The sequence below is a fragment of the Branchiostoma lanceolatum genome, chromosome 2 (genome assembly GCF_035083965.1).
Source record: "Branchiostoma lanceolatum isolate klBraLanc5 chromosome 2, klBraLanc5.hap2, whole genome shotgun sequence".
NCBI classification, from domain to species: Eukaryota; Metazoa; Chordata; class Leptocardii; order Amphioxiformes; family Branchiostomatidae; genus Branchiostoma; species Branchiostoma lanceolatum.
This window is the reverse complement of record NC_089723.1, coordinates 21,492,138-21,512,050: the sequence shown is the minus strand read 5'-3', so window position 1 is coordinate 21,512,050 and position 19,913 is coordinate 21,492,138. Positions and strand designations below refer to the sequence as shown.

Sequence of the window (19,913 nt, the reverse complement as noted above, 5' to 3'; positions counted from 1 at the left end):
ACAATACATGGTCGTCATAATCATCATTTGTAACTTAGTCCCGGCTAAGTAACAGTATTACAGATTCCATTTGTCATTCTCTACTACAGGGTTGTAGCACATATAACATTCGACCTTCGATACAATCTGTCATCTATCTATCAGCATTAACTCATTTCAATATACGTAGACATGTTTCAGTTTTAATCAGTTGAAGGCGACCTACTTTTCTCTTGGGATCAGTTACAGAGGGGAAGTGGCCTAGTTAGTTTGTCTCCCTTAACCAAGTTTCCAGCAGCTTCTTTGCACATGTTAAGAAGGAGATTAGTGGTCAGGTTCCTTTGAAGAACCTCAGCACTGGAATACCGTTTTTCAATATATATCCACTTGAAGTGAATTTTCTAAAATAAGGGCATTTAAACGATATTCTATAAAATGAGAAGTGGTGACGTTTTAACCGTGCAATTGCATCAAATACAGGTGATGACGACCGCTGGTATCTGATGGGCATCACCAGTTGGGGATACGGATGTGCTAACAGGTACCAACCCGGAGTCAACACAAAAGTATCAAACTACATCGACTGGCTGGACAATAAGATATTAACGGGTGGTCAAGTTGGTAAGTTACAGGCCCATTTTTCACATTTGTATCTTCATCAAGCGTAGCTTGTATGGCTGTTGGATTGATCGTATTAACCGTTTAACCTCCTTGTATCAACCAAGGTGGGAAGGTGTAGCCGACGGGCAAGACATATTTTTCACTTAACATTTGCCTTCTGATTGGACTCCAAGCACGCCTGCTTTATGGGTGGCGAGTCGCGTTTCTAAGTATGCGCCTGCGCAAGATTTGTCTCGCGAGATCGCCCTCCGCGATACTTCGAGATCTTGTTACACGGGGCAAAGGATATGTGCAGTGCCCATAGCATTACAATTTGATGCTAACTGACCGCCAATATTACGTGGGGGGGGGGGGGCTGTTGTTGGCAATGACTAGAATTGAAAGCATCAGACAAACAGGATATAAAGAATATGTAACGTTAATGTTACCTGCCACCTGATACAGCTTGCTCGGAGAACACTACAGTCACATGCGGAGACGGCAGCTGCTTCCCCGCAGACTACAGGTGTGACGGGTACGAGGACTGCAGGGACGGGGCGGACGAGCTCGGTTGCCGTGAGTGGCAAACCTTACCAATGTGTTTTGACATTTTCACCTTGAAAACATTTTGGCAAAAAAACAAGCTCCACCGAAAGTGGAGATGCCTCAGTCAGTCAACATATGCAAGATTGTTCCCTGCATGATGCTAGAACTAATATTCCTCCTGCAGTATACAGCATCTTTTATATGTCTTCGTTCCGCTTTAGCAACGCTTGGACCACCGTGTGCCCTGTACTGTAACAACAACACAAAGTGCATCCCTGACCAGTGGGTCTGTGACTTTTGGGCCGACTGTGACGACCTTGCTGATGAGCAGAACTGTGGTAAGTTGACCTGTTCATGTAGACTAATAAGCAATGTCTACATCTTCGGGAATGATGTTAGAAACGTTGAAACTATACTGCATCCCTTAGAATGCAATTTGAAAAGGTATCTACACTTCTTTGCCATTTTCAGATTGCAATGATACGTTTACGTGTGACAATGGTATCTGCGTCCTACCGGAGTACCGCTGTGACGGAACAGACCACTGTGGAGACGGAAGTGACGAAAGTTACTGTGAGTTGTATTTTTGATAAGTATTTTTGATATACAATCAGAACATGCTGGATAACCCTATTAAACAACTAGATGACTTGTTCAGAGAAAAGCAAAGTAAAATATCAAAATCGCCAGTTCTGCTGCAGTACCATAGAAAGCCGCTCGGAGACCCATTATCGAACTTGACCGTCGTTTTCTCGACCCCTACCCACTGATGTAAACTGCAACTGATATACATTGTATCTCATTTCTATTACGTATTTTGGAGAAGAATTTAGATCCACCACTTTTGAGTCGTTTGCATTGGACTTAGCATTTAGGTCTCAATATGTGTAATGTACAACCTCTTGTTGTCTCTTATTTGTTACTTAAATAGGTCCTTGTGACCCCGGTTACTTTAGCTGTGACAAATGTATCCCATCGCGGTGGGTGTGCGACGGGGACAACGACTGCGCAGACGCTAGTGACGAGGCCAACTGTACATACAGTAAGTACTACATAATTATGAATAGGGTAATTTCGCATTGAATAGAAATACTAGTGTTTGCTACAAAGGGACGACGTGAGAACACGGTATTGCCAAGTTGCGTTACGTGATGCTCTGTATGAAGGTTGGGTGGGCATTCTGCATGTTGGATGTTTCAAATCGCCATTGTTAAGATGTAGATCTATTACTACTTTGAATAGAGACATACATGTAAGCGTATGAATAGTGTTGCTGTTTCTCTGTGGCAAAATTCTACAGTGACGTCCTGAAGCGTAATTGTATTGATTTTAATACAAACGCCTAGCTAAATACATTGTTTCTTATTTGCTGCTCCGAGATTGTATACTGCACTTTCTTATTTTTTTATCATTCATTGTTCAAAAGTTTTGAATATTTCCTTTCCTTTAGCATGCCGTAATGAGTTCCGCTGTGGGAACGGCCTGTGCAAGCCGACCTCCTGGGTCTGTGATGGGGAAGACGACTGTGGAGACAACACAGACGAGATCAACTGTAAGGCATTGAATACACAGTCGTATTTCTTGCCTTTCGAATCTACATTAAGAATTCACCTCGAATCTCTATCCGCCTAACACATGTAATGTTGCATATAGAGTATATCATAGTGTACGGTATCGCCTGCATAACACACTATGCCCGTTTTTATATCAGTATATCTAATTTTATACCTTTGTTCGTTACTTATTATATCACAATTGTAGAGTAATTAATATTTGTTAAGTTAATGGAGGAGAATTTCTTATAGCCCTGTGGGCTTCTTTTCTCCTCCGGCACGTTTCTTTTAAATATTTTCGATTATTTCATTATTGTTTTTATCTTTATATAAGAGCGAATAGATAAACCAAACCAAACCAATTCGTCATCCGATGGATAATATTTATGTTACCAAAATCATTCCAATTCTCGGGAATTTCCGGCCGAAACAGGTACCTGCTCCAATGAGTTCCAGCACACCTGTGGGGACGGGAGCTGCTATCACGTGATCCACAGATGTGACGGTCGTCATGACTGCGAGGATTCGTCAGACGAGGATTCGTGTGCTGCAGGTTAGCTACATGGGGGTCATTATCTTACGTACTTGATTAATTGATTGATTGATTGATTGATTGATTGATTGGAATCACGAAAACGACATGCACCTTTCAATGATTGTAAAATCATATTAGTGGATACTGTTCTGATATGATCGTACTTTATCGGTAAGATTGAAAAGTCCAGCATACAGGTCTTTATTTTATGCAGAGTTGGTCCCATTTTATGTTGTGAACACATCTCGACATCTTCATATAGCAACCGTCTAGTTGTTTCTCCAGTATAGGCGCGTGATTGTTCATGCTTTGCGGCCTCTTAAGAGCACTTGCTTCACTGCCGAAAGAAAAGACGTACTTCCCAAGCTCCAAATATCTATTTAGGTGGCCAGCATATTACCCGCATTGTTGACTTAAAGTAGACTCATCGATACATGCATATGCGGTTCTTGAAGTAAGGAATCCTTTTGTTTGGTATAGGACCCACCACATGCGGACTCCGTAACATGACGATTGTGGAAACCGGCGGACAGGAGAGGATTGTCGGCGGGGACAACTCGGACCGTGGAGCCTGGCCTTGGCAGGTTGGTGTGCTGGGGTACCAGGTGATACTGTTCCGGACACTGATAGGTCACTTAGATTTTACTCGGAGGAATTTTACAGTGTCTAAGTACTTTTATACTTATTCGCCGTTGCAAACGTACTTAGCCCCAGATCTGCAGCAAGTAAGACTGGTCCCGATAACTCGTTGTTCAGTTTGTTACAATCATAATCTGATATTTGAGTACTTTCATATCGTAAAAGAAAACCATCCATTGCCGATCACGTACGCATTATCTTCCTTATATACAAAAATACCTGCATTTTGGCTGTAGGTGTGGTCTGATACGTATAATAATTGCTGCCATACATACGCTATAATTCCTTTCTGTACCAGGTCCAGCTGAAGAGATTATACAGCAGCAGACCGTTCTGTGGCGGGACCCTGGTGGGTCCGGACTGGGTGGTCACGGCAGCGCACTGTCTGGATGACGATACGTGAGTTTTCCTAGCCACTAACCATTATGTCTCAGATACAATGGGCGAAATACCATGACATGTAGAAACCTAGATTCGTTTGGCATAAACCATCTATTGAATTACGCATGCTAGGTATTAGTAGTACATGCACTAGTGCACTCAACGTAGAAGCTTTTATATGTTTATAATAAGACATCAGCGATAACAGTTGTTTGCTATGCATGTAGCCATAATACATGTATTTCTAACCAGGACATTTCTACCGGCCCTGTTGAAACTCTGATAGCGGGCATTTCACATCTGGCCTATAGCTTCGGTAACACATAATTTCACGCTATCGAAAAGATTTGATTATTCTACTAACCCGTATTTTCGATGCAGCCCTGCACTCTGGCAGTCGCTACAAGTGTTGATTGGTAAACACGCTATCACACACTACCCGTGGGACAACGATACCGCCCAAGCTGTGACGTCAGGTGTGAGGAAGGTTTACCTGCACGAAGGATACAACTCTACTACTCACGACAACGACATCGCGTTGGTAAGCAACTGTGAGAAGAACGCGCATAATGATATATATCTCAGTTTTCTTCTTCATTTCTTACAAACACAGGAACTCATAATCTTCCTTTTGCACTCAACGGGATTGTATGGACAGAATTTTTAATCTTTTTACTTTGTTCTGCATACATCACTTTTAGATTAAACGTCGAAGTAACAACATATTGCACACTGGAACTCAACATTGAATAGATTAAGTTTTTTGCTTCGATTGCTTAGTTGTGATTTATTACAGGTGAAGCTGGAAACGTCTGTCAACTTCACAAGTAACATCGTCAACTTCGCTTGTCTGCCAGACAACGCGACTCAGCTGGATGAGAACTCGTACTGCTTCACTTCCGGTTGGGGGCGGCTCGAATCAGGTGAGGATCGAGAAAAAGGGAAAAGATACGTTTACACAGTGCATTACCTCTGTTTTGAAAATGGGGGGAAACGGCCTCAAAACCTTAGTCAGAGAAGCCAACCTAAGAGGAAGAACCTCTTTTTTTTTTTTTTTTTAAATTTATGAATCAATATAAAAAGGTACAAGACACGGTGCTAATCCTAGCATCACCACCGGAAAATTAAAAAAAAATCAACATTGAAAGATATTAGATAGAAGTACAATTATGAACATTGATATCAGTATAGCATTTGAGTTGAGAAGTTCGGAAAAGCAACGACATTGGAAAATAAGGTCATATTCAGAATTGTGAATTGAAGGGTCCATACAAGTACAGTCAAATCTAAAACTTTTGGTATCGATAATATGATGTCATGTATGTTTCGGTTGGAAATAAAACATTTTGATTGGTTTCTTTTGACAGGATATGTGAACCCTGAGGTGAATGTTTATGCGGGCTCAAGTCGAGGATATAGACTATAAGGTTCAGATTGCTGAGGAGGTGTACTCTTTCCCAGCTGGAGGTAGCAACCTCTGTTTGGTATTCTAGCCAAAAAAAGATGCGAAACTCAGTCGCAAAACTAAACATTTCTTACCCTACATCAGGCGGCACTCGTCCGTACATCCTACAAGACCTGAAGATTGCCGTGATTCCGAATGATGTCTGCAACAAGCCGTTCTCATATGACGGCTTGGTGACGGACAACATGCTGTGTGCGGGGTACTGGGAGGGGGGTGGAGACTCATGTCAGGTGCGTCCAACATGATACATGTCAACTTACGTAATTGATTCTTGTCTAGTACATCACAAGATAGAGTTAATTTTGATTACCTTCGGTAAAATCTTATGTAAATTCAGAAATGTGTCCCTTTTCAATTTTCAAATGACCTATGAACAAGTCGAGTTTTGTTTTCTTGCCCTATAAACTTAATCTCCATTTGGATCCATTTTCAGCCTTCAATTGTCACTTCATTGCAAAGTTCTGAGCTTTGGAATGTGCTATATTTGAAAATAAATGGGCTAGGTAATAGTCACATTATCCTAATCGTTCAGATTAGCGGGCATCTTCTTCTACCCAATGCACTATGTCTTTACTTTCCAGAACATCACACGGGCGCTTGGCATAATAAAGCATGATTACATCCATGAAAAATTGAAATATTTTATCATCATTGTTTTTGTGTATTTTCCAAGCATCAACCTAAGAACCATGCTATGGTCATATTTTCTTCTGCAGGGAGATTCCGGGGGACCTGTGGTGTGCGCAGGGGATGATGGAAGATGGGACCTGGTGGGAGTCACCAGTTGGGGTTACGGCTGTGCTCGCCCCTACCAACCCGGCATATACGCCCGGGTCAGCCGGTACCTCGACTGGATCAGTCATAGAATGGACCGAGGAGGCTCAGTCGGTAAGTCGGTACATGGATTTTCAAATCGTTGGGAAACATATCTACACTATACTACAGAATTTTCACAGCAGTGTTTTAGCACCCTTGCTTGATCGTTCAATCTAGTAAATCTATTAAGTCGATTTCTGTAGAACTTAAGGGGCTGGTGTATATTGCATTCTTCTTTAAAACTCTAGTTGTGAAATACTCGTTTATATCTTACAATAGTTTTCACAAATATATAGACAAGAGGCTTTGCTGTTGTCATTCCTATTTTTTTTGAAAACTGTATACGTATTCAGACGTCGCAATGATATACATCAGTTTATCTTATATGTGGACTACTGTTGGCTAAGGAAATGTAATTGCTGACAAAGCATGTCCTACCGTTTTTACTCAAACATATTTCTTATATTTCAATATCTTGCCACATAGCCTGTGATAATGGGACTGTGGAATGCTCAGACGGCACCTGCTTTCCCGAGTCTTACCGCTGCGACGGGTACGAAGACTGTGCAGCTGGAGAGGACGAACAAGCCTGTCGTGAGTTTGCTACTGTAGATCTGTCACACCTGACTAGCTTACCACGTACTTATTAACAGTTATACGAGTTGGAAAGTATTAGCAGTGTATTAGCTAACGTAAGTAGCTCATGCATTCAAGCAGGTTGCATTTTTATATCTATTGACAATGATAACCAGTCATTACAATGGGTCAGCCTACTAGGCAGCTCTCGCTGGTAACGATTGACCCACACAAATACAGACATACATACAACTTGTACACATACCCTACAATAAAGGGAGTAAAAAATTATTACTATATACATTAGAATAGAATACAAAATAATTTCAACATATTCACCAGTTAGACTGCGTCCCAAAACATAGTACAGACAAGGTTACAGAACATAAATTTTTGCTACAAGCTTCAAGATAAATGTGTGTTTCATGCTTACGCCATTTGGCTTCGCGGTGAAACTATCACAAACAATAATGATCATATCACGTCTGCAGCCACTTTCCCACCGACATGCGTGTTCTACTGTACGAACCGACTCAACCTGACGCAATGCATCCCGGAAAGCTGGGTCTGCGACTACTACGTGGACTGCACAGACGCTTCAGACGAGGCATCTTGTAGTAAGGACTCGTAACTATTTACACCTAATACAGCCAAGACTTGGAGCTTGAATATTATTATATGGTTCATTTTGGTCTAATTTGGTGTATCCTTTAACTTTATGTCTTTGCTTATCAGGTGAATTTACACGACTGGATTTCAAAATTATCCTGCTGACCAAAACAAAGCAAGAAACGAACAAAACTAAAAAAATCACAATGAAAAGCTCTACACGCTTTTTCAGTTCTGATCTATTAGAAACTTTAGTAAATTAATTTTTGCTTTGGATCTGTGATCAAAAACTATTTACTCCAGTACCTCTTTATCTTGATTCACTTAGTAATACGTAGGGTTGATAAGTAGAGTTGAATACTGCAGGGACAAGTTCTATACATTGTACCTTGCGAACGGCTTGACGTACATTTCACAGAAACTGACCTAACCTGAAGAACCTTTTCATTCCTATAGATTGCACTGACAACTTCAGGTGCAACAACGGTGGATGCGTGCTGCAAAGCTTTGTCTGTAACGGCCGAGACGACTGCCTGGATGGAAGTGATGAGTTAAACTGTAAGTCATCCTGATACACCAGCATCAACGATTCTACAGCTGACGTCATTGAATACGTCATCGACATATTTCATTCAAGTAGTATTACTGTACCTCCCCTTGGTGCTAGCTATCATCAAAAAAGTGATATCATACGTGAAACTTGAAACAAAAGTCTCAAAATGAAATTACAAAGATTATAATTGTCTGCTCATGATCACTGGGTTTATAGGCTACTCCACAACAGCTCCAATGGCCAACTCATCAGCAGTAACCACACCTATGGATTTGACGACTGAAACAGCGACTACAATACCAATGACGTTGAAAACAACAATGGAAACATCTGATGCGCCAACTCCAACTGTGCCCATGACAACCGGGAAAGCTGTTGTCTCCACAGGCAAACTACCTACATCAACTAAAGGTAAACAAGCATCCACATCTGTATTCACTATAGGTGACCTATAGATTAACGGGAAGCCTATGATAATGGATAAAAACGAATTCAGATTCAAATCATTTTCTGGATGCAGTGGACATCGAATGAAATGTAAGCCACATAGCCACGTGAAATGTAGGCAGCTATACCCCTAAATATTGGCTGTGTAACAATCATGGAGTAGCACCATCACCTTTATGATTAAATGTGAATGTAAAAGCTGTGTAACTACGATTCCTTGATCTATTCTGGATGTTTGATCAAAGTAAACACAATAATGCACTACGGTACATGGTCGTACTGATATTACAGTGATGTTGAACTTATCAGCAACAGATTCCATTGTGACAAAATAAACCTTCACAAGTAGGCGAATATTACGATTGCCGTACCAACTACACAATCACTGAAATTATCGCATAATTGCCAGGTACGTTATCAATCTGCCTCCTTGTTGTAATTGTACTTTGTGCATCAGCCCCTATGACGGTAGTTGAGATGGCTGTGACCCTCGTCAGTGAAACGTTCACGGCGGATCTACAGGACAGCAGCACTGAGGCGTTCCAGACACTGTCAGAACAAATCATCGCAACCGTAAGCACTATTACAAAAGCCCAGTTTAGATGTAGAACGTCCCGATTCACGAATACCACGCTGCCATATTGTGTGAAGCTCCTTAACGAAATGTGAGCTTACAAAACTTTGTACAAATGTATTTCAGATGCATTTTTGAAATGCAATTGCAAGTATGATTGCGAGCCTTGTTGTGTAGTATACTGCAATCTAGCCCTCCGACTACACATGTAGATTCTATTGTGAATGTATGATGTATATAATAATAAACCAATACTATAATATCCCAGAATCGCAATGTACTTCTTTGCTGTGGCGCTTCGTAAAGCCACTACATTTTGCTCTTCTTTGATACCAAAATGTAACGTATCCTTTTCCTTCTCTTTCAGATGAACTCTGTGTACCAAGACTACCCTGGCTTCGGAGGCGTTACTGTCCTAGGATTTGGGTAAGGTTACCATACATGGTCATTCACACTTTCAACACACTTCACATGTATGACCTTCTCTCCCCCACTTGGGCTAAGGTCTGTTCAACACTTGATGTCACTGACACAACAGCCGAGGATTGGCCTGTAAGAGTAAACATAAAATTTCTTGTTGGAAAAAGTAAAGATCTGTTAGTGGTGGGGTAACATGCTCAAAGATCAGAGGCTAAACTGCGGTAGGGCGTTTCAGTAAAACCGTTGGTTGTCCTGAAACAGCCATTGGTAAGAAAGAACATTCGTAAGGCATAATACTACACGTTTACTCACGTCTGATCACAGGTCAGGAAGTGTGATTGCCGATGTCAACGTACTCATCGATAGTCAAGAGGAGGCAGAAATGCCCCTAGAGGTGGCCAGCGTACTGCAGTCAGCTGTGACCAGTGGTGACGGAATGGTGGGGGATGTGGAAGTCGGCGGAGTTGCTTACAGGGAAAATGGTAACTTCTCCTTCTCAAGTTCAATTTATTGGTAAAAATCAATTGTTGGTAAGGCACTTGAAACGTAACCTAATATGTACATAGCAATTTCAAGGGAGTGATCGGAAAGGAATAGAAGTTGTAATTATTTCCTTCCACTTCATCTGTGCTCCGGCAGGTGTAACAGTGGACGTGGTGGTGTGCAGCGCTAGTTGCCATGACGACATGACGTGCGTCTCCAGCGGAGGAGAGTGTCGGTCCTTCTGTACGTCAAACACGGAGTACTGCCTGAACGGAGGAACCTGTGAGGACAAAAACCCGACCTTAGAGTGCAAGTAAGGCTACGAAAACTTAAGGTTAAGATAACATAAACAAGGATGTGATCAACATATAACAATTGTACCGATAAAAGTAAAAGTGTTCTTAAGCTTGCTTGGATTAGCATCATCTTGATCGATATGGTGGTTTATTTGTTTGTTTTTTGACGATGTTTTCGACAGCAAGTACAAAACCATGCACAAATCCAAGCTACATTTTGAAAATGCCATCAGGTCACAAATGATGAAAATATGATTACTAGCTTGACCTCTGTACCGCCAAAACCGTGCAGACACTTACTTGTAAACAATGTGATGTTGCCAATGACTTCCACTTTTTTCCCTCAGATGCCCTTCGGATGTCGTTACATTATATGAGTACTCAGGACCACGCTGCCAGAATGAAGGTGATCAATTTTTTTTCGCAATCAGTCTCATTATCGGTTTCGACCTCGATTTTTTTACAATGAATTAATGAAATTGCTTTCGATTTCTGATGAATTATTTCATAGATTCTTCTTTCATAAATTATTCCTTCAATTACAGGACTAAGTGTGTTCTTCATCGCCATGCTTGCTATTGCCTGTGCTCTGGTCTTCGTCATTGCAGTTGGCCTTGTCGTTCGGTGCTGGCCCCATGGAAAACCCAAAACTTCGTGAGTCTGACTTCCTAAACCCCCTCTTGAGACGTTAGTCAGGAAGTGTACTTGTTATAAAGCCACATTTCTATATTAAAACATGCAGTCGTTCACTTGATTACATGTACTTATTTTTCTTTTAGAAATACAAAGGTAGATAGGGTACCCAATGTCAACTAGCACTAATAGCCCACTGTGTTCTGCTGCTGCAACTAGCACTACCTAGTGATAAAATCGAAAAACAAATTGACAAAAGAAACCTTGCCACGCTAGGCCCAGTTACCGCTCGGCTACATTTTTGTACACCGCCAAGTGCGTAACACAAAGACGAAGAGAAGTAAATAGCTAATTTCATACTCAAACAGAAACAGACTGAGGTTGTAATCATCAAAGTTGTGTAACAAGTCATTTTTATTTCTATTTCTCAGCAATGATGATGCACAAGCAGCATTGGAAAGTGCAGAATCGAAGCAGAATGGCGTCCCGATGGAGGACAAGGGAATAGACAACGTTGCCGCCAATCTTCATGAGAACGGGAAGGTAGCGGGCTCTGGGAAAGCTGTCGCCCAGCAATATGAGGAGGATTCTTGGTTATAACATGGCCACTTCGCAATACAAACGTTCGACGCTAGTATTCAGACGCCTTTGAATTTTTGAAGCCTTTGCACTAAAATGTCAGACTTTACTATGCTAATTCGACAAGCCAACAAACATTATGCTTTCCGAATAAAACAGTGAACAGAACTTTCATGTGGTATAACTTAGTAAATCTATCATTTTCTAAACTAATGAAATGCTATCCTACCATTTCCCTAAAGCTTGAACAAATGATAGCTGACTTAACATGAATGTTATGTCCGAATAAACTGTGGCCTTCATTCCGCATTCGATACCACTTACTATACATATGCAATGTAACGATGAAAAAACAGCAACTTGTTAGTAGGCACCCAGTTTTATACACCCAGTTCAATACTTATGTCATCAAGAGTCACAACACAATGTTCTAAGCACATGGGATGAGGGACAGGTGGCATGGATGTCCACTCATCACAGCTGGGGTCATACCTCTCTGCTGTTTTATTTGTCGTGTCACCCCCGATGACAGAGATGTGCCCCTTTAGATACACTAGGCCACACCTGGGGAAGACAGATACAGAAAAATGGAGTACCCTTCACACTCTGTTTCCATGTTGATATATCAGTTTATCATTGTTTTCTTTTAAATCCCTAACCAACAAAATTGAATATGAGTGACATGTAGGGTAGGCTGCAGGCAAAACACACCTGCACACGTACAATCAATATCCTTGTATCTAAAATTTGATCCTAAGGTTTGTTTGATTATTTACTTAGTAGCTTTAACCTCAAAATGATTGCTATCACTATCACCATGTACAATTTCTATTATCATTGTGTATGTGCATTTAGTCCTTTAGGGCATAAATATGCAATAAAGAGTATTATTGTCATCATCATTATCATTATCATCAACTTTGTCAGGGCCAACATTTCCTGTGCTTGATATTGTACTGTACTTATAATAACATGAATTCAGGATAACAAATAGTGCTAAGTAGATTATAAACAGTTAACATTTGATTAAATGGTGAAATTAAAGTATTAGTAGACCGTTATTGATAAATCATTCGTTAAGCGGAATCAGTGTCTCATATTCTATACAGGACAGGACACACACACCCATGCAGACCCTCTTTTCAGACAGACTGGACGAGTTCTTCAACCAACCCAGCTCTTTTGTGCCCCCCTCCCCAATAGTCCACCTTCTTCTTCTTTTAATACTGCTTAGCCTCATATCTGAGATTACCTTCTCCCTTCCACCTCCAGAACCACGTCTGTCAGCTCAGCCCGCTTCCTCAGGTTGTTTAGCCCGCGAAGAACCCTCTTAGAGTAGTCCTCGTTCGTTACGTTCAAACTGTGCAAATGGTGCGGAGCAACAAGGGAAGAAATAATCGGTCAAATGCGAGGGCACGAAGCGAAAACAATCGTTCCCACCAATTTTAACCTTTCACCTATTCGATACCTCATTACCCACATAACGTGACTTACTTACTTGATTATCCACATAGTGTTCTTAAACTGGTTAGTCGCGCCGTTCGTTGTGTTAGCTGAATAGATTGCCGTTCCCAAATTATCACCTTCGTCAAGAAGGTTGTGTTTTCGGTGCCACGTGTGGGTGTGCTTGTAAGTGCGCTTGTTTGTTTGTGGGCAGCATAACTCAAGACGTTTTGCATGAATCAGGAAGATGATATTTGGTATGTAGAGAGGTGTCGGCAAAAAGGAAGGCAAATTCGATTATGGACCTGTTACCGACTATCTCTGGTAAAGCAACAGCCGGCGTATCTCTTGCTCTAGACCGTGACGATATGGTTATGATTCTGTAACGCTAGATATTGCCTCTGGGCTAATGAAAAGAACTAGTGACGTAGCGCTACCAGTTATGGTGCGCTACCAATTAATGTCCACTTTGGGGCACGTCCACGTGTCAAGGTGTATTATGTTCAAGCCAGTTCTCATGAGCGATTATAAAGAACAACATAAGTATGATCAAATAGGTTTACGTCCAGCGACATAAAAGAATAAAATCCCGAACCAGAAACAGCATTTATTTAGTTACCAAGAATCGTCATGCATGGCGTATCTTACATGTAATTCGACACCTCGTACTTCATCGTGTTTAACTTACACGATAGCTTGTAGCTTTTAAAAGTTGCTGACGTTAACCCTTGCTTTGATATTAAAACTACCTATGGCGATTCGAGGTTTGAAACTGTTACTAGTTTTAGGAAGGTTTGATATAACCCAGCGTTCCGCCGCACTGACGCTATGTTTTCGTAGTCTCTACCAGACTAACAGCGTCGGCTATAGAGAGAACATTTGCCGGGGGACTTTGGCCATGGAGGATAACATTTCCATCCGCTGTTCCAGGGTTGCCTTTTTGACCCTCTCTCTGTAGCCGACTCCCTTCATACAATTGACTCTATTTGGCCAATTTCTACTATTTTCCCAGCGACCCGCAGAGACTGGTAGAGGCTAATGTTTTCGCGGGTCAAAACACGTCATTGGCATGCCTTTATTACGTGAACTCCATGTGGCGTCAGTGTTGTTGGAATTCACTGGACAACATTATATTCTTCAGTTTCGTCAAGCAAACGGTCGGACAAACATAGTGGCTTTACTACCATTTGTCTGTAGTCTACCATTCTTTAACTGCAGGGGCATGCAGATTTTTTTAGATTTTAAAAGAGATAAATCCAGACATAAATCATACAAATCAGGGCACCATTTACATGACTGATGAGGATATGTTACAATAGCCTTCTTGGCTAAGACAGGATTTTCATTTTTTGAACAAATTGTGTTTTTTGGGTAAAAAAGATTATCAACTGATGATTAATGAAAAAAATGATCTTATATATATCCATGATCAATTAGGAACATGTATCATACGTTACTTGAAGTGGTTAACATCATGTGGTGCATGTATGACGTCGTGGAACCCTAGGCTCGTTTCTCTTGATATAAATGTATATTTTCTTGTAAATTTCAGATGTTGTTTCTATTTCATCTTTCATTTCCATTTCCATTTTATCTTTATTTCATTCACCCAGGGACAACATATCGCCACTTATCCCATTTTGCCATACTCCAGGAAGAATAGTGATTTATCAGTAATGAAGATCTTAATAAAACATTCAATCCCAAGCAAACTAAAGTTTCAACTTTTTGAACTTTATACATACAACCACACAACAATCAAATTTGCAAACATACAAAAAACTTGTTTCATATTTTCTTAGAAGGTAGCCTCTTTTGAATTGTCCCATCATAAACCTTAGGTACTTCTCAGATGGTGTCGTTGGCATTTCCGTTTTCATTATCTTAATCATTGACGTGGTCAACTTCACTGTTCCCTTGGTTCAAGAGAACATTCATACTGTTACTGGTACTGTTATCAGAGACTAGGCCTCGGGACGAATCTGCAAAGGTGTTGTCACTCTCTTCACCATCACCAGAATGTCCGTCAATGTCCACGTGTCCATTTGGATCCCCCAGACACTTCGGGATCATCCTCGCCACCAAACAATCAATTCTTAGTCGTGCTTCCAACCACGGTATGATGGGGGCGACTATTATGTCCGGACTTTCCGGCTTCATCCAAGAGTCTGTCTCTTCCTTGTACTGATAGAGGTCAACCTTTGGGTCATCTTTGCTGAGTACCGTGAGGAGGTACAAGGACCCCATGTTGGGCATCAGGATTGCAACATCAAAGGCAAAGGACATGCCATTTCCGGAACGCTTCCACACGCCGTTCTTAGGGTTGTACATCTCCACACAAGTCGACGATGGGCCACCCCAGTTCATACAGTAGATACACCCCCGGTACGTAACGGCCTGTGGACGCAGTGGAGGTTCCAGCATGTCTGCTGCCTTGCTCCACTTGTTCTCTGTGGCACTAAAGCTGTAGCAGCCTTTCCAGCAAATGACATAGATTCTGTCTTCAAGAGTTACTGCGCAAAATTCCGAGGGCATGGGGTGGGGGATGCGTGGTATGGGCGTCCATACGTCACAGCTAGGATCGTACCGCTCCGCCGTTTCATTTTCGCTGTCTCCACCGATGGCATATATGTAACCCTTTAAATATACCAGACCACACCTAGGGGGAAACAGCAAATAAGATTCAATAACATTGATAAACACTTACCTTTCATGTTATCAATTGACACCAAATATTAAGGGCTCCAGACACTTACATGTGGTAACATTAAGTCTCAAATGACTTACGCACCAAGGCTTTCACCATTATTGTGATATTTCTTCCTGGATGAATTTATAGTCTTTAAACCATTAGTCATTGGTGTCACTGTCAGCCCCAGCTTCTTGCATATCTCTTTAATGGATAGTTATGACGGCCTTGCTGTCCATGACAGCATACAAGAACCCTGTCATTTCTTCATTCATAAAGAAAAAACCTACTCGAGAAATGCTTACCTGATTCTAGGTGTAATCATTGCACACCGCGATTCCCAGGAGTTCAGCAGGTGATTATACTGGAATAAAACATTCTGAAAGTCCATCATCATGCCGTCCCTGGTGCAAGAACGTCCTGCCAGGTACAGCTCATCATCAGCGGTGGCTACCATTGAGAAGCCATCCAAGTTGCCAGGCAGGCTTATTGTGTAAGACCTGCCCCTAGAAGGGTCGTAACAAGGAGCAAACTGGTGGAAATAAGTGTTAAAGAAGTCTTCTCTGAGAATAAGCTGCATTTCGATTCGCATTTGTCCAAGACGTCCGGATGTGATGTTGCTGTAAACTAACTTGCAGTCGGTTGACTGGCACTTGCTATAGAGTTCGGCACGGGTTTCTGAGCTGATGAAGGAACGGCGAAATGACCTACAAAGAACAGGAAGGTGTTGCAAGCGTTTTTCCTGGTCAAATTCGATCCATCTTATAGCAGCTTGCACAACGTCATCTTCTGAGCGGGTTATCAGATCATCCCTGTCGACTAATGACTGGAGCAGGGACAAAGACAACTGGAGAAAGGATGGTTGTAGTGCCACTTGATTGAACCTGGAGAAATGACATGTCCAACGATTTAATTGAAACCTAAGACACGGAACTGCCTTTTGCGCGATCCAGATACAGTTCTACCAACAGCTTTATTCATAGAAACAGCATCTCAGCATTTAACAAGGGACTTAAGATGGTGTTCTGCAACACAATACACTATCAACTTGACTCCATTCAAAATTCTTTGTTATTCACTAATTAAGCTATAGCTATGCAGATGAAATTTAAGAAAAGCCAGGTTCTAAATTCTTATTAATGTCATGGCTCAAATTGTTTTCCAACCAATTTCTTAATTTTGGATATTTCTATCGAACAAGAAGCTAAACTAATGCGGGCTAAGTCCGACGACAGCCGTCGTACTTACCTGGATGCGATGTACCTCCCACTGGACTCCAGTAGGATGTGGTCTCCCAGCATGTCGGCATACATCAACACATCGACGCAGTTGGACTCGTCCAGATGGCCCTTCATGTATTCAGCTGTTTTAGTACATACAAAGTCCAACTGAAAGACAAAAAATGTACCGTTAAACCTTTTTCGTTAAACTTTCTCCACCATTTTTACACAAAAAAAACGTATAGTGACAAAAATACTTTTACTGGAAATGGGCGTCCATGTTCTAAATTTTATGATAATTGACCCTTTCGTACTAATATCCTTGCCTGTAGCAGTCTGGCTGCAGACATCACAGCCTGGAACTGGTCTGGCTCCGTCTGAAGACAGCCGGTATAGGCGTAGTCTAAAATGGTGGCCATGGCTACCTCACTCACATCCTGGATGCTGATCTTTTCCTGTTTGACCTCCGCGTAGCCGCTGGTGAACATGCCACGGAAGTAGGGACTGCATGATGCCAGGACGGCGCGATGGCAGGGGAAACTAGAGGAAAAATTGTTTTGTTTCATTTTTAATTTCTTCCAATGAAGATTTCAATAAGAGAGCCTAGCTATATAGGTCATAGAGTTCAAACATGTATGTATGAAGCAAAATATTTGCTGGTCCTGATATAGACAGGTCCTCTGTTTCGTAACCTTGCGATCAGCGATCCGATCTCCCAGGCCCGTATGGCCCGTATTATAGGACATAAATATTTTGTCTCTTTCTTATGACGCAAAAATACTTCGATTGTTCACTCTTCGAAATTCAATAATTGTATTCACGCCAGTTACCTTTATGATTGAAAGTAATATATAAATATAAATGTACATGTATATTGTTTTTTGTTTCTTTTCTGTACACGGTCTTTGTTTGACATTCGCGGGGTCGGAACTTGTGCCTGCTTTGTTTGTTTTCTTATCGTCCCACGATTAATCACTTACCTGGGCTTACTCATTTTAGCCCTCGTTACTGCGGTGCTGTTCATACAATGACCCGGGTTTCATCATTTAATCTATAGTAAGCTCTCTAACTGGGGAGCGTCACTAAATACTGTCCTTTGATATTTTATTTTGATGAATAGGGAGGAAATTGCGCAATTTCATATAGATATGATATCTCATTTATTCTTCTTAGTTGATCCTTCAGAACTGAAATTACTCTGAATATAGGAGATTCTTTCTTTGAATTTACGCTGATATGAACCCCGAGTCTTAAGTAGGCACACATGCAATATAACACCACTGATATGTTTGATGATTATGTATATACATGGGTCTGTATTTCCTTCCAGTCCAAGATACAATTGAGACAGCATACCTGCGCTGGAAAAAAAAAACGACATTGCAACCTTTTTGGCAAATATGGACATAAAGGGCAACTTCTGACCCCATTTTTAGAACATTTTCTGAATTCATGGAGGCCTTAAGGTTATCAAAACAACATTTATGAACTACCAGTGAGTTTACAAACCAACATGAGACATATCGAACGTAGCTCTTACAGTGAAAAAGGATCACGTGATATAACATTAGAATTCAGTGTTGGTAACGACGACGTGCACATGATCATGTACGTGAGACACCCTCCAGCCGCCCGCTCTGGCCCCTCCCCTCCCCCATCGCCCCACCTTACCTTCTTCCTTCCACCTCCAGGACCACGTCAGTCAGCTCTGACCGCTCCCTCAGTTCGTTCAGAAAGCGAAGAACGTCCTTAGAGTGCTCGTCGTTGGTTACGTCCATAATTAGCGATAGTTCTGGACCAAATCATACGAACGACCAACCGCTCCTGACCGTGTTTTGGTGAGGGGCGTGAGAAACTACGCAGCAACGTCCCGGTCAACTTCGACCTTTGGCCTAGATTGATACCTTATAACCCACATAGTATAACATTTGTTAGTCTGACTTGCATATGAGCAAGGAACGTTAACTGCCGATTCTGATCCGAAATGCTCGTGTTGGCACAGCTTTTTGGTGTTATGCTTAAAAGGTAATATGAGGTGCTACACCATTCGGAAAAAATTGTTTACTGGCACTGGTACGTCAAGCTGTACATGTAAGTTACATTGATGATATGAATTTCAATGGAAGAACGACTGCTGAGCGATCAAAATTCATCGGTCTCACCATTAGTTTGATAATTGGAATATGGTGCTGCTTGGTGCATAATCTAAAAGTATGACTTAAAAGACAAAAAAAGCTTCTTAAATTCATGCGTTGTTCGAAGTTTTGTTTATACCAGGGAAACTCAAATCGGCCCGCAGACCGCTCTGCATTGAGATAATTGAAATTCGTTTTTCATTCTCCAATGGATTTTTGAAATGGTGTGGAAGTTAGGATACTAATTTCTCACTATAAGTTTAGGGTACTATTTAAGCAACACAATGATGATCACTTCGCTAAAACTCAGCAGAGCTGTGGAAAGATAAGACTTTGATCTCAAACATGCCAAAGTCTCTCTTGATTACTACATTTTGAAGTGTGCCACGCAAGTTTTGAATCAAATTGGCAGCGACCATTGCATAGATACACGTTTCTAAGAGGAAATTACTGTAATAATAACTTACATGGCAGGCTCCGTGGTCGGTGCTTCGGCTTTTAAGAAAAATAATAGGTGCTATCCACACCGCGGCACAATCATCGGATCATCCTAATATAAGTTATGGGACAGTGCCGAAGTCGCGCGGAGAGAGCCGAGTCCCCGCAGTGGACGGGGTCAGTGGACGGATGCGTCGGTGAAGGGAAGAGAACGAGACGACTTTAAAAAAAAAAAAAAACCCGCCCACCCTTTGGTTTTCTCGTTGCTGAACAGATCAGCTCCGCCAGGGGAGGACGTCCCACT

General features: G+C 41.5%; 2 protein-coding genes across 3 annotated transcripts in view; one reads left to right on the top strand and one right to left on the bottom strand.

The window, feature by feature from the left end:
• LOC136427904 (low-density lipoprotein receptor-related protein 2-like) overlaps window positions 1-12,593 on the top strand; it is a 48,363-nt gene extending 35,770 nt beyond the window's left edge. Inside the window, exons 21-44 of the mRNA XM_066417127.1 lie at window positions 460-600; window positions 1,045-1,155; window positions 1,347-1,463; window positions 1,597-1,698; window positions 2,057-2,167; window positions 2,576-2,677; window positions 3,112-3,231; window positions 3,694-3,797; window positions 4,151-4,251; window positions 4,615-4,774; window positions 5,030-5,156; window positions 5,783-5,928; window positions 6,415-6,586; window positions 7,001-7,108; window positions 7,582-7,707; window positions 8,156-8,257; window positions 8,469-8,663; window positions 9,157-9,272; window positions 9,641-9,699; window positions 10,018-10,175; window positions 10,333-10,489; window positions 10,820-10,878; window positions 11,018-11,126; window positions 11,537-12,593. Of these exons, the coding sequence (XP_066273224.1) occupies window positions 460-600; window positions 1,045-1,155; window positions 1,347-1,463; window positions 1,597-1,698; window positions 2,057-2,167; window positions 2,576-2,677; window positions 3,112-3,231; window positions 3,694-3,797; window positions 4,151-4,251; window positions 4,615-4,774; window positions 5,030-5,156; window positions 5,783-5,928; window positions 6,415-6,586; window positions 7,001-7,108; window positions 7,582-7,707; window positions 8,156-8,257; window positions 8,469-8,663; window positions 9,157-9,272; window positions 9,641-9,699; window positions 10,018-10,175; window positions 10,333-10,489; window positions 10,820-10,878; window positions 11,018-11,126; window positions 11,537-11,705 (2,972 nt within the window). The 3' untranslated portion in view covers window positions 11,706-12,593. The remainder of the gene's footprint in view (window positions 1-459; window positions 601-1,044; window positions 1,156-1,346; window positions 1,464-1,596; window positions 1,699-2,056; window positions 2,168-2,575; window positions 2,678-3,111; window positions 3,232-3,693; window positions 3,798-4,150; window positions 4,252-4,614; window positions 4,775-5,029; window positions 5,157-5,782; window positions 5,929-6,414; window positions 6,587-7,000; window positions 7,109-7,581; window positions 7,708-8,155; window positions 8,258-8,468; window positions 8,664-9,156; window positions 9,273-9,640; window positions 9,700-10,017; window positions 10,176-10,332; window positions 10,490-10,819; window positions 10,879-11,017; window positions 11,127-11,536) is intronic.
• A 2,247-nt stretch (window positions 12,594-14,840) lies between these two features.
• Window positions 14,841-18,915, bottom strand: LOC136427902 (kelch repeat and BTB domain-containing protein 8-like). 2 transcript variants are annotated; one of them, XM_066417124.1, is made up of 5 exons: window positions 18,708-18,915; window positions 17,363-17,576; window positions 17,065-17,204; window positions 16,122-16,700; window positions 14,841-15,786 (listed from the first exon to the last, which is right to left on the bottom strand). In XM_066417124.1, exons 1-5 carry the CDS (start codon window positions 18,812-18,814, stop codon window positions 15,012-15,014), a joined length of 1,815 nt encoding a protein of 604 aa, XP_066273221.1. In that variant the 5' UTR covers window positions 18,815-18,915; the 3' UTR covers window positions 14,841-15,011. The 2 variants fall into 2 exon arrangements, with proteins under 2 accessions (XP_066273221.1, XP_066273223.1); XM_066417126.1 differs by having other exon boundaries at window positions 17,471-17,576.
• Between the last annotated feature and the right edge of the window lie 998 nt (window positions 18,916-19,913).